This window comes from Panthera pardus, unplaced genomic scaffold (assembly GCF_024362965.1).
Source record: "Panthera pardus isolate Hobbes unplaced genomic scaffold, ASM2436296v1 HiC_scaffold_20, whole genome shotgun sequence".
Taxonomy (NCBI): Eukaryota; Metazoa; Chordata; class Mammalia; order Carnivora; family Felidae; genus Panthera; species Panthera pardus.
Genome location: NW_026526766.1, coordinates 65,684,719 through 65,697,367, shown reverse-complemented (window position 1 = coordinate 65,697,367; position 12,649 = coordinate 65,684,719). Strand labels below are relative to the sequence as shown.

Sequence of the window (12,649 nt, the reverse complement as noted above, 5' to 3'; positions counted from 1 at the left end):
GTTTACTTAATATTTATACTTTAGTTTATCTGTAAAATGTGGATTACAATACCTCTATTTTAGCACTATGATGAGATTAACTAAATTACATGACACATTGCATGTAGCATAAAACATGTTAGTTTCCTCTTCCTTGCTTTGGTTCATTTTTGTATACTTCTTTTTTTTCTTTAGTCTTCTCCTTTAGAAATATTTTTCCCTTCTGGAAGAATATGGTACTTGTAAACTAGTACACATTTGAAAGTAATCGTAAGATACACATTTTGTTTTAACAAATTTTAATGTTTTACAGGTAAAAGAGAAACAGTAGAATGGAATGGGAAAATCAAACCACTCTGGTGGAATTCGTTTTAAAGGGACTTTCTGGCTACCCAAGGCTTGAGCTACTCTTTTTTGCACTGATCTTAATAATGTATGTTGTCATCCTTCTGGGCAATGGCACCCTTATTTTAATCAGCATCTGGGACCCCCACCTTCACACCCCTATGTACTTCTTCCTGGGGAACCTCTCCTTCTTGGACATCTGCTACACCACCACCTCCATTCCCTCCACACTGGTGAGCTTCCTCTCAGAAAGAAAGACCATATCCTTCTCTGGCTGTGCAATACAGATGTTCCTCGGCTTGGCCATGGGGACAACAGAGTGTGTGCTCCTGGGCATGATGGCCTTTGACCGGTATGTGGCTATCTGCAACCCTCTAAGATATCCTGTCATCATGAGCAAGGATTCCTATGTGCCCATGGCAGCTGGGTCCTGGATCATAGGAGTCATCAACTCTGCAGTACAAACCGCATTTGTAGTACAATTGCCTTTCTGTGGGAATAACGTCATCAATCATTTCTCCTGTGAAATTCTGGCTATCATGAAACTGGCCTGTGCTGACATCTCAGGCAACGAGTTCATCATGCTCGTGGCCACAACACTGTTTATATTGACACCACTGTTATTAATCATTATCTCTTACACATTAATCATTGTCAGCATCCTCAAAATTCGCTCTTCTGAGGGGAGAAGCAAAGTTTTCTCCACGTGCTCAGCCCATCTGACTGTGGTGATAATATTCTATGGAACCATTCTCTTCATGTACATGAAGCCCAAGTCTAAAGACACACTTAATTCAGAGGACTTGGATGCTACTGACAAACTTATATCCTTGTTTTATGGGGTTATTACTCCTATGATTAATCCTTTAATCTACAGTCTTAGGAACAAAGATGTTAAGGAGGCAGTAAAACACCTATTGAGAAGAAATGTTTTTAATAAGTAAATGGGAAAGGGACAGGTTATTTTTATAATCACAATATGAAAATCAATTAGGGAAACCAAAGAGCCTAATAGGTCGGTTCTTGTTGCTGTGTCAAATTCATCTCTCAAATCTCTCAAGCTTTAAAAATTTTTTTGGTGCAGTGCATAATGAAAATAAGTAAATGCCTATGTTTTAGGAGTCAGCGATTATGTTTTTTTCTTATTGTTCAAGAGCTTGAACGTGAGGGCAAGTAGAGGGGTAATGTAATAGTGAGAGAGATTTCCAGACAGGACAATGTTACCCTTTAAATGCTTTTTGATAAGATTATTTTCAAAACCAATTTAATATTTTCTTACTTTATAAGACAGAATAAAAACTTGTTTCAGATTTTTAAAACTGTTAAAATCATGAACTTACAATATTGTATTTACTAAAAAATATAATTTACTTGGAGCCTGTTCATATATGTAATGTTGATTGTCCTCTGTCTAGGTAGCTGTACAATATTAAACTTTTTGGTTCTAGTATAATAATTTTTTATAACTTTTTGTTCATATCCACCTATGAGGTATTAAGTTATTATTCTTTTCTACTTTCAACATATCTACTTTGACAGTCTTTTTTTCTGAAGGCCTTCTGATACATGGGATCTAACTGCTTTGGATGTGGAATTAAATGACTGATTTTTAAAGCCTTTTGAAAATTAAAAGAAAATAACTACTTAGTGAAATATCCATGGATAAAAGTAGAGCTATATCTTTTCCTTTGTACCACTGACTTTCTATCCATGAAGTATGTTGCTAATCCAGGAGGAATCTGTTATTATGGAATGGTGGATCTACCTTTAGATGGTTTTTACATTTGGTTTTTATCTGGGATTTCCATTTCTTTTCTATGTTATGGTAATGTTCAGCTTTAAAAACATTTACTTTTATCATTTTATTTCTTCATCTGAATTTCATACTTTAAATATTCATATTAGATTTGAATGATTAATATTATATATTTTTTCTTCCTCTATCATATTATTCTCAGAGTTTTTTATTTAAAAATTTAAGTAATTTAGGTTATGTTTCTTTTTTAAAACAATATCCTATATTTTTTAAAAAATTAAATTGAAGTTAATTAACAAACAGTGTAGTCTTGGCTTCGGGAGTAGAACCCAGTGATGCATCACTTATATATGACACCCAGTGCTCATCCTGAAAAGTGCTCTCCTTAATGCCCATCACCCATTTAATCCATCCCTCCACTCACCTCCACTCCAACAACCCTCAGTTTATTTTCTGTCTTTAAGAGTCTCTTATGGCTTGCCTCCTGCTCTGTTCTTATCTTATTTTTCCTTCTGAGCCCCTATGTTCATTTGTTGAGTTTCTCAAATTCCACATGTGAGTGAAATCATATGATATCTTTCTCTGACTAATTTATAATACCCTGTAGTTCTATCCATTTTGTTGCAAATGGCAGGACTTCATTCTTTTTAATCGCCAAGTAGTATTCCATTGTACATGTATACCACATCTTCTTTATCAGTTTGTCAGTTGGGTGGACATTTGGGCTCTTTCCATAATTTGGCTATAGTTGATAGTGCTGCTATGAACATTGGGGTGCATATGCCCCTTCGAATCAGCATTTTTGTATCCTTTGGTTAAATGTGTAGTAGTGCGATTACTAGTTTTATTATTAATTTTTTGAGGAAATTCCATACTGTTTTCCAGAGTGGCTGTATCAGTTTGCATTCCCGCCAACAGTGCAAAAGGTCTTCCCTGTCTCCACATCCTTGCCATCATCTGTTGTTCCTATCTTGAGAAGCAAGAAATGTCCCCAGTACATAACCTAATCTTATAACTAGAAAGAAAGAAGCTAGAAAAGGAACCGGAAATAAAGCCCAAAGCCAGCATAAGGGAAATAATAAACATTAGAGGAACTAAATGATATAGAATCCAAAGAAACCAAAACAGATAAATGAAACTAAGAGCTGTTTTTTTGAAATAATAGCTTATGATTCTTTTAGAATTTTAGAAAACTTTAAGATATTACGTTACTTGGTTTTACTCTTGTTTGATTGCTTCAGCTTTTTAAACACTGCTTAAAATTCTACATTATTTAATTGCTAATTTTTATTTAGATTTTAAATTTTTATTTTTTTAACCTTTTAATTTTTTAAAAATCTTGTGTTTACTTTTAATTGTAAAATAGAGATTCATTTTCCCCTTATAGTTCAGAAAGAGGCAGCAGTGAGCATTTTATAGGATACTACATCACAAAAGAAAGGCCTCCTTTATTCCATTGTCATTCTACTTCTATCTCTGTCTCCTTGAATCTTTTATTTTTCTTAGTAATAATAGTAGTAAATAATTATTTTCTGGGAATGTCCTTCAAGAAATTTGAGAGAACCACAAGTTCATGATCCTTCCAAGATCCTATATCTATCTAACGAACGAACGAACGAACGACAGTAACAACAAAAAGACCTAAGACCTGAGTGACTTCTTGTATTGGTGTACTTTCTGAAACTATAAGGGGGATAAAATGTTTTAAATTTCTCCAATATGCAAAGCTGTTAGGATATACTGAGCCAACATTTGTGTAAACCCACGAGCTGTCAGCATACTCAAGGAGGTAGTGAAAGATTTGACTGACAAACCACAATAGGGGTTTTGTATAACAGGTTCACAGCCTGATTTACATGAAACATATTTATTCCCAAGATGGAGTTCTTGGGAATTTCTTTCCAGAACAGTCATATATGTATATCATATATATACTGTTCATATATATATACTGTTTGTCACTCCTTTGCATTACTTTCTTTCATCATCATGATCAGTGAGAAGCTGGCTAGAACCCAGTTTATACAAAGTAAGATTTTAAAAAATGGCCCCAGAGTCGTTTCACTGATTCATGGTTTCCTGACTTTGTTGGATTTAGACTTGGTCATTGTGCAGCTGCCCAGAAAGTGGAATGACCATATTGCAGATTGGCCCTTCTTTGGAAAATGCTTAGGGGGCAGATAGACTAGCAATTTGTAAACTTTAGTTGGCTTTCTTAGGAGAGAATGATGTGCTATTCAGAGGGGGACAGAATAACGGAAGGGTGACTAAATGAAAGTATTTAGAGACTACTGGTTGTGGCTGATCTCTTGTTTCATACCACTATTTAGGCTTCAGGACCAGTCATTTCTGCCTGTTCTTCAATGTCATCAATGCTGATGTCATTTTGATCCAGTTTGTGTCATCCCATGCATGGATTTACATTCCCTTCATTCCCTGAACTATAGCTAGCTCCGGGCTTCTATTTACTAACTGAAGATTTGAGGAAGATACAAAGGAATGACAATGCAGAAAAGGAAAAAAGAATAACCCTAATTAGACTTCAGATCTCACACTTCCTAACCTCCACCATGAGCTTTCGTAAAGATTCCTTATCATCCGTCTCTCCCCTAGGCTCTGGTCACCTGTTATGTTAATAGGGTTCACTGTTTCTCATTTAAGAATCATATCTTACATTTGTTATCATCCTTAGTCCCAGAGAAGCATGACTCCATGTACTTGCTTCTGGACCTTGGAAGACATCAGGTTCAGACCAAAACTTAAGTAGTTGCTGTCAGGTGGGGCACAAACAACGCATAATGCCAGTTTTTGTTTGTTTTGTTTGTTGTGTTTGTTTTGTTTTGGTTTTGGTTTTTGTTTTTCTAGTCAAACATCTTGTGTCTTTGGAACATGATGGCCCTAATAGAATCAACCTTGGAATGGTGACCATATGTCTTATTTGCTCAGAACGAGTCTACTTAGCAGAGTTTCCCTGGTGTAATTAGTAATAGTTCACTTTCATTGTCAAGTGTCCTAGCTTGGATGAGAAGAAAAATTATGTAATGCCTTATAAGTGGAGATGAACAAAAAGTTATAAAAATAATACTATACTAGAATGAAAAAGTTTAATATTATATAGCTACATAGAACAAGGATAATCAGCATTTCATATTTGGATAGACTCCAAATAAATCAGATTCTTTTAGTAATTACAATATTATAAATTCATGATTTTAACTGAGTTTTAAAAATCTGAAACCAGTTTTCATTCTGTCTTGTAAAGAAAGTAACAAAATATCCTGGTAGTCCAAGCCTCCTTACCTTACTTTCTAGAACCTTTATGTTTTTACCTTTCATACTGAGATACACAACCCATCTGGAATTGATTAATTAACAACCTCTGGGCAGATCATGCCATGCTGTTTAGGGTGTCCTAAATTGTTTTCCACAATTTACTTGGAAATTTGTTAATTTGCTTTACATTTATTAGACATCAGAGTAATATATTTTTACTTATTTTTATTCTCTTCTGTTTTGTCTCACTAAAATCATTAGAAATACATTTTATAGGATTTCTGGGAGCTCATTTACACCCAGTACTAAGAAAATGGACTTTATATTTGTAATTGTATTTTGGAACTAGAAATATTTTGTGTCGTCTACAATCTGCTTCTTTGTATTATAAGAGGAATCTTAATTTTTAAGGAACCTAAACCTAGTTTTAAATAGTCCTTAGCCATTTTCAGGCACCAATACATTTTTCAAATAAAATTCTCTCATTTTACCTTATATGTCTCAACTCCTGAATATGTTACTCTAAGTACCAGAATTCGTAACCAGTACTAAAAGTAATGATAAATGATATAAATAATGAAAACAAATCTGTCACTATTTATGAATAATGCTCTATGATGTAGGATACTCAAATGATCTATAGTATTGGACTTAAGTAGTGAATTAATGTCAACTATACTTCAATTAAAAATTTTAAAAAATTGCAAAAAAGTGAATTTACCAAGATTGCTAAATATCAGTTTAACATAGAAAAATCATTACATACCAATAACAAGAAAGTCGAAAATAGCATTTAAAGCAAAATTTATAATAGCATCAAAAATATAAAAATATATGACAAGACATTTATATAAGAAAAATCAATAAAACATTATTGAGAGAAATTTAAAAATACCTAAATTAATGGATTAGAAGATTCAATAGTATAAAGATGTCATTCTCTCTAAATTGAAATATAGGTTCAAGGCTATCTCAATCAAAATTCCAGCAGATTATTGTGAAAATTTATACACAGATACCAAAATATACAAATGCCAACACTAGCTAACCCACCCATAAAGAATAAATAATTTAGAGGGCCAAAATCAAATCTTATTATATAGAGCTATAGCTAAAAAGACAATGTAGTATTTGTGCAAGGATAAGCATAATAGACTAATGGAACAGTACAAGAGGCCAAAAAGAGATCCAAACATATATGGTCAATTAGTTTATATCAAAAGTGATACTGTAGTGCAGTGGGGAAGAGAGCTTTCAATAAAATCATATTGAGTCAAATAGTGTACACATAGTAAAAAATAAATCTTGACCTTGCCTGATACCATACACAAAAATTAATTCCAGATGGATTGTATATCTCAGTATGAAAGGCAAAAATGTAAAAGTTCTAGAAAGTAAGGTAGGAAGCTTGAACTCATCAGGATATTTTCCCTATGGATAAAAATAGGAGAGACAAATGAATAAAATTATGACTCTTTTAAGAGGGATAAAGACCAGGTGAGTCAGTGTTGGATAGGTGATAAAACCATTTATTGCTACATCAGTGTTACATTGTTACAATGAAACAGCATAATAAACAATCATAAAATCTCAGTGGTACACCAAAATAAACATTTATTCAAGTCTATGAGACACCTGGATCCATGTGACCTCAACTATATTATCTTTATATCTCAAATCAGCTGTGAGTTGGCTTGCTGATTGTGGACTCACTCATTTGTTGGGGATTGACTGACTCATGTAAAGTGGCCTTGGCTGTTGGCAACTGAGGCACCTCAGTTCTGCTTAATGTGCATTTTATCCTCCAGTTGGGTAACTTGGACATATTTTCATGATAATAGCAGAGATGGAAAAGAGAGGACTAACCTAAGTGAAAGTGCTTTACTAGTCTGTTCTTGCATTATATTTCTTAATGCTCCAGTGATCAAATCAAGCCACATGTGTAGGACCAAATCAGAGTAGGCAAGCCTAGGAAAGAGTGAAGAATTGGGGTCATTAATATAATTAATATACCACAATTGTATAAGATCACTTAGCTCACCAATAGTCGAGCTGAGGTTTAATTCACAACTCTTTACGTCTGGTACTCATTCCAATGCACTATTCCTTCAAAGACTGTTATATAATCTTTATAAAATCACAATCATTGTGCTAAAAACTCAGGGTCTTCAAGGGGCATTTGATAGTAGTCAGTTATCTGATTGATCAATGTTCTCCCTTTACTCTGTGGCCATTTAAAAGCTCAGTAAGGATGTTTTGTCTTCTGTTTCTCATATAACTGAAATATTTGGAGAGATTTCTGAAAATAATTCAGTTACTTTACAAGCTCAGAGGCCCTGTAGGAAGGCATTTCTATAGTTTTTAATTGCAGTGTTTGCTATGTAATTCGAGGGCAATCTGCAGAAGGAATGAAGGAGGCAAATAGTCTCCTACAATTCTACTTGCACAAAGGCTGCTCAGCAATCAAGTGTTTTATGGTCCCAGATAACTTGAATTAATTAAAAGTTTTTTTCACCTCATTTTTTGGTTCCCAATTAGTACATGGAACTTGGAGAATCAAACCCTGGAGAACTAGAAAGTTTCTTAACTTCTTTATGTTCCAGAATCACAGCATTAAATTGTTAAGGGAGTTGGAAAGTCCCTAATAGCAACAGGAGACTTTAGTAGTCTTAGAGCCAGGGATTACCCTTTGGAAGTTTTAGAGAGCAGAGCATAGGTGGTGATTTTGGCAGAAAAAAATCTTTGTCATTATTTTTCTTAGGCAGTTATTTTTGTATTTTTACCAAAAGCTCTGTATGTTGAGAATTTGTGAATGAGGAAAGATCTGGCTTGATTTTTTGCAAGCCAAGAGCATCCATATCCTTTTTCATTGCAATTTCTGAATAAAAATACCTCTGCATAACCCACTCTAATACAGTTTTCATGAAGAATTACCATAATTACAAAATTCAGATTCTTTTACTTTTCTGAGCACTGCACAAAGATTCACAAGCAAGACCATGCTGGAGATCAACTTTAAATAGTGAAGCATACATTAGTCAAAGAGGAAGATACTGATCACATGTGCTGAGGTAAATGAGAGCAGACCTTATCCATCTCTTTCTGTATCCTCCGATTTATAAAACTGATTCACGGGTCTCAGCTAGGCCAGGAGACCAGAATAGGAGACCAGATATTTACTTTTAAAAGAAGTACTTGTTGATAAGGAAAATATTGAGTTGAAATGAGCCCAAAATGTGGGACGGAAGTTTTCGATTTGCTTTTGATTTTCTCATTTATCTCAGACAAGTCATTAAACTCCTTCAAGCATCCATCAACTTTAAAATACAAATGTTGGGGTAGAACTCTGATTTGTTCTGGCTCTGACATTTGGGAAGGAAAAGGGAAGAGATTGTTGGAAAACATTTGGTTGTCTTAGCCCTGGCATCTGAAGTCATTTTAGGGAAAGTATCTCAATAAAATGACTTAGGATAGGTGAGACTCTTACAAGCGTTGTAAAGGAAGGATAAGGGAAAGACTAGGGACCCAATCTGCATGAGAAAAAGACATCATTATTTTGTTTATAAGAAAAGACCAGACAGTAGTGAAGAAAGAAGAGAAAGCAAGAAGAGCAAGAGCTAGAGTAGGAAAACTGGGTGCTGAGGGGGGAAAGACCGCTAGAGAAGCCCTCAGTAGAAGCATGGTGTGTGCTGACCCAAATGAACTTTAAAGAGCAGAAACCTTTAACAGTCACCTTTCTGGAAATAATCAGTCAGGTGTTTCCTATTCACCTATGGATTGGAGGTTGAAATTTTAATAGATTATGAAGAAGTACTAAGTTTTTTATCTGAGCCAGTGTGAACCAGCACTGGGTTAGCATAGGCAGGTATAGCTCTGAAAGAAAAGCAGGGAGATGATGAAATCATAAACGTTTTGTGATGTTCTGAAATATTAGAGAGGCCATGGAATTGGGTGGTGGAAAAAGAATTTTAAAATAAGTTAATCTAGGAGTTGTCATCTTCCTGTATAGATTACAAAAAAAAAAAAAAAACCAAACAAACTGATTTCAAAGAGGCCAAGTGATTTGCCTGATTATGCACACCAGTAAGTAGCATGGTTGGATTTAGAGTCCAATTCTTACACTCAGAGGACAGTGGTCTAAAACCCTACAGAAGATGATTGGGGAATACCTCAACCTCTCCTAAGAGTACAAATGGTCATTGCCTTCCCCACCTCACTCTATGTCAAATATTTAAAGCTAAGAGCTTATCGTCTTTGTTTCTTAAATGAACTAGTTTCTTTAATGTTACAGATAAGGGTGCAGATCTAAATGAGCAGTTGAGAAATCTTAGGCTTTTATGTTGGCACAGAGACCAATAGCGAAAATGTTCTTATTTGAATATGTACCAAACATTGCCCATGTTCAAGGGAGTGGTGTGTTATTAAAAATCTTGAATGTAAGTTATTCTTTGCTAGTATTATGGGGAACAAGATCTGGAGAGCGCAGTTGTACCAGGGGTGGGAGCCAATGGGATGTGCACATATGGCTATTGTTCAGTGTAATATACTTGAGTAATGTGGGTATACATAAAGAACGAAGCTGTACTTGAGACAGTGGCCTACAGTTTTGATGACTGGATAAATATTCATGAAAAACAAGATTGGAGTTGGTGAGAAAGGTAACAGCATGTAGATGAACTGTTGGTTATAGACGTAAAAATATAAAATGGCATGATAAGTATGAGAAATTACAAGCTGGTTGTTGTTTCAGACCAGAGTCTGGAGCTGGAGTGTTGGAAGATGAGGTTGGAGAAGTAGGCAATGATGAGGATGTGAGGCTTGAGTGTGTGTGATTGATTGCATTTGAGCTCTACTTATAGGACAGTGGTTTTTAAACATGTTCCCATATGCGACTAATTGTGAGATACATCACAAGTAATTAGAATTGCATTATAAAATCCTGAACTTTGAAAATCAGTTTGTTTCTAAGAAAGCGTGGGCTCAGGGTGATTCCATATTCAAAAATGCCTTCTTGGAAATTGAAATCAGGTAGTGCGATAGTGATTGGACACAGGTTTATCTTCTATTTATAGTGTACCGCATATCCATGTGTTACAACACATAATTAGCAGGTTTATGAAATGCAACTAAATCCTTTCTCCCTGTAACGTTTTACAATTTTTTTTTCTTTCCCAGCAAACCTCCTGTGGTCCTTAACTCGATTAGGTATAACGCATTTTTTCTAAAGTTTGTTTATTCATTTTGAGAGAGAGAGAATGTGAGCAGATGAGAGATGAGAGAGTGAGGGAATGAGAGAGAATCCCAAGCAGTCTCCGCACTGCCAGTGTGGAGCCTGACATGGGGCTTGAACTGAACCTGTGCGGGGCTTGACCATGGGATCATGACCTGAGCCAAATCCAGGTTTGATGCTCAACCACTGAGCCACCCATGTGCCCCAGGTCTAATGCCTTTTTTGATTAAACTAAGTGTCACAATGTCTCACTGACCAGGGTTCCTAACACAGAGCTAAGATTCTTACCCTCTGTGTTCTCATGGTACCCGAGGGTGTATTTATATGATGTTAATTGTATTTATTTCTTTACTTGACTGCGTGATATTTTATTCTGAGCTGCCCAAGAGTAGCTTTTTAGGTAATTCAAAGAGATCTTCAGTGACTTGTAGTATAATCAACAAATGAATGAATGAGTGAATAATTAGCATGGTATTGCCAGAATAATGATCCTTGTAAAGTACCCCTAACTAATCCCCTTGAAAGATGGTAGAATTTAATTTTCATATATGTACAATGTATATTTTTATTCACTACTACAGATAAAGAAAGAGGCATAAAATGGTCAAGGCAAACTTGACAGTCATTTCCAATTTTATTTTCCTGGGGTTTACTCCTTACCCCAAAGTTGAGGTCATCATATTTGTGCTGTGCTTGCTGATGTACCTGATCACCCTGCTGGGTAATATCATTCTGATCTCCATCACCATCCTGGATTCCCACCTACACAAACCCATGTACTTCTTCCTCAGCAACCTCTCCTTTTTAGACATCTGGTACACCTCTTCTGCTCTCACTCCAATGCTGACAAACTTTGTTTCAGGGAAAAACACCATCTCATTCTCAGGATGTGCCACTCAGATGTACTTTTCTCTTGCCATGGGCTCCACTGAGTGTGTGCTCCTGTCCACGATGGCGTATGACCGGTATGTGGCCATCTGCAACCCTCTGAGATACCCCATCATCATGAACAAGAGGGCTTGTGTGCAGATTGCCGCTGGCTCCTGGATGACAGGCTGCCTCACCGCCCTGGTGGAAACAGTATCTGTGCTGCAGCTGTCTCTCTGTGGAAGTAGCATCATCAATCACTTCACTTGTGAAATTCTGGCTGTCTTGAAACTAGTTTGTGTGGATACTTCCAGGGTACAGTTAATCATGCTGGTGATCAGCGTACTTCTTCTTCCTATGCCGATGCTCCTCATTTGTGTCTCTTACGCATTCATTCTCTCCAACATCCTGAGAATCAGCTCAGTGGATGGTGGAAGCAAAGCCTTTTCAACATGCGCAGCCCACCTGATTGTGGTGGTTTTGTTCTATGGGACAGCTCTCTCCATGTACCTGAAGCCCTCCGCTGTAGATTCACAGGAAATAGACAAATTTATGGCTTTGGTATATGCCGGATTAACCCCCATGTTGAATCCTATCATTTATAGTTTACGGAACAAAGAGGTAAAAGCAGCTGTGAAAAAATTGCTGATTAGGAACCCTCTGTGTGCTTTTTTAATCCCCCATAGCAAATCATAACATTAATCTAAGGGGTGTATTGATGTGGTCAATACACACCAGAAAACTGGGATAATAGGGGAAGACGCTCATTTTAAAGATTTCCTAAGTTCCCTCCTTGACTGACTGCTGAAACTCTAAGGTAATATAGACATATCTTACATAAGCATATCTGAAATCTTACATAAATAGACTTTTGATGACAAACTTCAATTTTATTTTGGGTTATAGAGTATAAGTATAGCTTTAAACATTAAGCTAGTGTATTGTTAGTATTCAAAATTATGTGCATGTAATATACAAATGTAATAACTATAGTAGACTTTTTAGATAATTTATTATTAACCTTTGTTTTAGGCTGAATTGTGTCCCTGCAAAACTTATGTTGAAGCTCTAACCCACCAGTACTTCAGAATGTATTTACATTTGGAGATAAGGCCTTTAAAGTGGGATTAAGTTAAAATGAGGCTATCAGTGTGGGCCCTCATACAATTGGACTTATGTCATTATAAGAAAAAATTTAA

The 12,649-nt window shown here is 35.7% G+C and overlaps 2 protein-coding genes across 2 annotated transcripts; both read left to right on the top strand.

Annotated features, from left to right (window-relative positions):
• Positions 1-311: 311 nt before the first annotated feature.
• On the top strand, positions 312-1,532 carry LOC109270033 (olfactory receptor 13C2). The gene has a single exon (XM_019454295.2). The coding sequence runs from the start codon at positions 312-314 to the stop codon at positions 1,266-1,268; it is 957 nt and encodes a 318-aa protein (XP_019309840.2). The 3' UTR covers positions 1,269-1,532.
• Positions 1,533-10,954: 9,422 nt separating this feature from the next.
• LOC109269837 (olfactory receptor 13F1-like) lies at positions 10,955-12,146 on the top strand. The gene has a single exon (XM_019453919.2). It carries the CDS (start codon positions 11,184-11,186, stop codon positions 12,144-12,146), a length of 963 nt encoding a protein of 320 aa, XP_019309464.2. The 5' UTR covers positions 10,955-11,183.
• The last annotated feature ends 503 nt before the right edge of the window (positions 12,147-12,649 follow it).

Coding starts and splice junctions, on each gene's coding strand:
- LOC109269837 (XM_019453919.2), top strand. CDS start 11,184: ATGGTCAAGGCAAACTTGACAGTCATTTCCAATTTTATTTTCCTGGGG.
- LOC109270033 (XM_019454295.2), top strand. CDS start 312: ATGGAATGGGAAAATCAAACCACTCTGGTGGAATTCGTTTTAAAGGGA.